At 41.6% G+C, this 5,000-nt stretch overlaps 1 protein-coding gene across 4 annotated transcripts in view; it reads left to right on the top strand.

Moving 5' to 3' along the window:
• LOC124005882 (nectin-1-like) overlaps positions 1-5,000 on the top strand; it is a 579,711-nt gene that overhangs the window by 246,155 nt on the left and 328,556 nt on the right. For all 4 annotated transcript variants that reach the window (XM_046315515.1, XM_046315519.1, XM_046315518.1 and 1 more), the window contains exon 5: positions 4,503-4,654. In XM_046315515.1, the coding sequence (XP_046171471.1) occupies positions 4,503-4,654 (152 nt within the window). The remainder of the gene's footprint in view (positions 1-4,502; positions 4,655-5,000) is intronic.

Raw genomic sequence — 5,000 nt, 5'->3', positions numbered from 1 at the left:
AATAACATATTGTCATAATAACATAATAACATAGTATCATATTAACATAATAACATAATAACATAACATATTTTATTAATATCGTCATAACATAACAATTTATTAATATCATGTATAAATAACATAATAACATAACATATTTTATTAATAACATAATAACATAATAACATATTATCATAATAACATAATGACATAACATCATTTATAATTTAATAATTTATACCATGTATAAATGTAACGGATGTGAAACGGCTAGCTTAGTTAGCGGTGTGCGCTAAATAGCGTTTCAATCGGTTACGTCACTTGCTCTGAGACCTTGAAGTAGTGTTTCCCCTTGCTCTGCAAAGGCCGCGGCTTTTGTGGAGCGATGGGTAACGATGCTTCGAGGGTGACTGTTGTCGATGTGTGCAGAAGGTCCCTGGTTCGCGCCCGGGTATGGGTGAGGGGACGGTTTAAAATTATACTGTTACATAAATAACATAATAACATAACATAATTTATTAATACCATGTATAAATAACATAATAACATAACATAATTTATTAACACCATAATAACATAATAACATAATAACATATTATCATAATAACATAATGACATAACATAATTTATTAATAACATAATAACATAATAGTGTAATATAATAATACAATAATACCATAATTATTAACAGCATAATATCCTAATATATTAATAACATAGTTTGATAGTAACATGATATAATAACATAATATTTATAAATGACATGGTATCATAATAGCATGATATAATAACATATATTAAAAACATTGTATTATAATAATGTTATATATGAATAACATCATATGCTATTCATTTCACCTTGATTTAACCAGGTAGGCTAAGTTTTTAGCTTTGGGGATGACCAGTGAAATATACATACTGGAGCGCGTGCTACGGGTGGGTGTTGCTATGGTGACCAGTGAACTGCCTTTGGTGGCAAAATGGATGCCACTGTGATAGACTGCATCCAGTTTGTTGAGTTGATTGTTGGAGGCTATTTTGTAAATGACATCGCTGAAGTCAAGGATCGGTAGGATAGTCAGCTTTACCAGGGTATGTTTGGCAGCATGAGTAAAGGATGCTTGGTTGCGAAATAGGAAGCCAATTCTAGATTTCATTTTGGATTAGAGATGCTTAATGTGAGTCTGGAAGGAGAGTTTACAGTCTAACCAGACACCTAGGTATTTATAGATGTCCACATATTCTAAGTCAGAACCGTCCAGAGTAGTGATGCTGGGCTGATAGGCGGGTACGTGCAGCATTCGGTTGAAGAGCATGTGTTTAGTGGCTGAGATGCACCCGTGACCTGCTCGGAAACCGGATTGCATAGAGGAGAAGTTATGTTGGGATTTGAAATGTTCGGTGATCTGTTTGTTCACTTGGCTTTCAAAGACTTTAGAAAGGCAGGGCAGGATGGATATAGGTCTGTAACAGTTTGGGTCTAGAGTGTCTCCCACTTTGAAGAGGGGGGTGGCCGCGTCTGCTTTCCAATCTTTAGGAATATCAGACGATACGACAGAGAGGTTGAACAGACGAGTAATAGGGGTTGCGACAATGGCGGTGGATAATTGTAGGAAGAGAGTGTCCAGATTGTGTAGTCCAGCTGATTTAGTAGGGATCCAGATTTTGCAGCTCTTTCAGGACATCAGCTGTTAGGATTTGGGTGAAGGAGAAGCTGGGGGGCTTGGGCCAGTTGCTGCGGGGGGTGCAGAGCTGTTGTCTGGGGCTGGGGTAGCCAGGTGGAAAGTGTGGCCAGCCGTAGAGTAATGCTCATTGAAATTCTAGATTATTGTGGATGTATCAGAGGTGACAGTGTTTGCTATCCTCAGTGCAGTGGGCAGCTGGGAAGAGGTGCTCTTATTCTCCATGGACTTTACAGTGTCCCAGAAGGAGGTATTCTTATTCTCCATGGACTTTACAGTGTCCCAGAAGGAGGTGCTCTTATTCTCCATGGACTTTACAGTGTCCCAGAAGGAGGTGCTCTTATTCTCCATGGACTTTACAGTGTCCCAGGAGGAGGTGCTCTTATTCTCCATGGACTTTACAGTGTCCCAGAAGGAGGTATTCTTATTCTCCATGGACTTTACAGTGTCCCAGAAGGAGGTGCTCTTATTCTCCATGGACTTTACAGTGTCCCAGAAGGAGGTGCTCTTATTCTCCATGGACTTTACAGTGTCCCAGAAGGAGGTGCTCTTATTCTCCATGGACTTTACAGTGTCCCAGAAGGAGGTGCTCTTATTCTCCGTGGACTTTACAGTGTCCCAGAAGGAGGTTATCTTATTCTCCATGGACTTTAGTGTCCCAGAAGGAGGTGCTCTTATTCTCTATGGACTTTACAGTGTCCCAGAAGGAGGTGCTCTTATTCTCCATGGACTTTACAGTGTCCCAGAAGGAGGTGCTCTTATTCTCCATGGACTTTACAGTGTCCCAGAAGGAGGTGCTCTTATTCTCTATGGACTTTACAGTGTCCCAGAAGGAGGTGCTCTTATTCTCTATGGACTTTACAGTGTCCCAGAAGGAGGTGCTCTTATTCTCCATGGACTTTACAGTGTCCCAGAAAAAAGCATAATATATTAATAACACCATATAAAACATAATATATTAATAACATCATATAAAACATAATATATTAATAACATCATATAAAACATAATATATTAATAACATCATATATAACATAATATGTAAATAACATAATATATTACATAATATATTAATACCATCTTATCATAATAACATCATATATAACATAATATATAAATAACATAATATAAAACATAATATATTAATACCATCTTATCATAATAACATCATATAAAACATAATATATTAATAACATCATATAAAACATAATATATTAATAACACCACACACACACACACACACACACACACACACACACACACACACACACACACACACACACACACACACACACACACACACACACACACACACACACACACACACACACACACACACACACACACACACACACACACACACACACACACACACAGCTCTATTGCTGTACCTGTGGATGTGTGGCCTGTACTTCAGCGTGACATGATTTTGTCAAATGCAGCATTACATTGTTTTAATGCTCTGGCACTGCACAGTGGTTCAGTTTGTCTGTGTAAACTAGCCCTTCCTGAGACGAATAACAGAGCAGGGTGTTATTACTAGAAAGAGGAGGAAGGGAAGGGGAGGAGGAGGAGAGTGCAGTCCAATAGGCTCCTAGTCCTCTCCTTACCCCCTCTTTCTCAACCAGTCCAATCGGATCCTAGTCCTCTCCTTACCCCCTCTTTCTCAACCAGTCCAATCGGATCCTAGGCCTCTCCTTACCCCCTCTTTCTCAACCAGTCCAATCGGATCCTAGGCCTCTCCTTACCCCCTCTTTCTCAATCAGTCCAATCGGATCCTAGTCCTCTCCTTACCCCCTCTTTCTCAATTAGTCCAATAGGATCCTAGTCCTCTCCTTACCCCCTCTTTCTCAATCAGTCCAATCGGATCCTAGTACTCTCCTTACCAGATAAATATATACAGTGTTTCCTCAGGAGTCAGGTATGTTCTTTACCTGCTCAGACCTGTTCTGTACTGGGAGCTCTCTCTCTTCTCATAGCTGTGTTTGAACTTGATGGATGAAGAAAGAAATGTGTCCATTAAGTGTTGTTTTGCAGTCAGTAGGTGGTTTCCAAGATATTTGAATTGCTTTTCTACACGTAGTTAAAGAGGAGGGTGTGATTGTTATTGTGGTGGGGGGGTACCTCTTATAATGGGTTTAATATAACCTATCTCTCTATATGTCTCTCTCTCTGTCTCTCTGTCTCTCTGTCTCTCTCTCTCTCTCTCTCTCTCTCTCTCTCTCTCTCTCTCTCTCTCTCTCTCTCTCTCTCTCTCTCTCTCTCTCTCTCATCCTCCTCTCTCTCTCTCTCTCATCCTCCTCTCTCTCTCTCTCTCTCTCTCTCTCTCTCTCTCTCTCTCTCTCTCTCTCTCTCTCTCTCTCTCTCTCTCTCTCTCTCATCCTCCTCTCTCTCTCTCTCTCTCTCTCTCTCTCTCATCTTCCTCTCTCTCTCTCTCTCTCTCTCTCTCTCTCTCTCTCTCTCTCTCTCTCTCTCTCTCTCTCTCTCTCTCTCTCTCTCTCTCTCTCTCTCTCTCTCTCTCTCTCTCATCCTCTCTCTCTCTCTCTCTCATCCTCTCTCTCTCTCTCTCTCTCTCTCTCTCTCTCTCTCTCTCTCTCTCTCTCTCTCTCTCTCTCTCTCTCTCTCTCTCTCTCTCATCCTCTCTCTCCCTCTCTCTCTCTCTCTCTCTCTCTCATCCTCCTCTCCTCTCTCTCTCTCTCTCTCTCTCTCTCTCTCTCTCTCTCTCTCTCTCTCTCTCTCTCTCTCTCTCTCTCTCTCTCTCTGTCTCTCTGTCTCTCTGTCTCTGTCTCTCCGTCTCTCTGTCTCTGTCTCTCCTCTCTCTCTCCACTCTCCCCCCAGGTTGAATGGATCTCTTCCCAGCACCGTGGAGATTCGTAACAACTCTCTAATCTTCAAGGGGGCGGTGACCTACGAGCTAGCTGGAACATACGTGTGTGATGCCACCAATGGGATCGGGACTCGTACAGGTCTGGTGGAGGTTAACGTCACTGGTAGGTTACACACTGCTACAAGCTTCTGCTTCTCTCTGCGCTGGGCTTTTCAGAATGTGTTTCTGGGCTTTTCAGAATGTGTTTCTGGGCTTTTCAGAATGTGTTTCTGGGCTTTTCAGAATGTGTTTCTGGGCTTTTCAGGCTTTTCAGAATGTGTTTCTGGGCTTTTCAGAATGTGTTTCTGGGCTTTTCAGAATGTGTTTCTGGGCTTTTCAGGCTTTTCAGAATGTGTTTCTGGGCTTTTCAGGCTTTTCACAATGTGTTTCTGGGCTTTTCAGAATGTTTATTTGTTGGACTGCATGGCTAATGCTGAACTGATTCCTCTGGTTGGCTTCCTGGTTAGTTG

The sequence above is a fragment of the Oncorhynchus gorbuscha genome, linkage group LG19 (assembly GCF_021184085.1).
Source record: "Oncorhynchus gorbuscha isolate QuinsamMale2020 ecotype Even-year linkage group LG19, OgorEven_v1.0, whole genome shotgun sequence".
In the NCBI taxonomy this organism is placed as follows: Eukaryota; Metazoa; Chordata; class Actinopteri; order Salmoniformes; family Salmonidae; genus Oncorhynchus; species Oncorhynchus gorbuscha.
The sequence above is the reverse complement of the archived record's forward strand: the minus strand, read 5'-3'. Positions and strand labels throughout refer to the sequence as shown.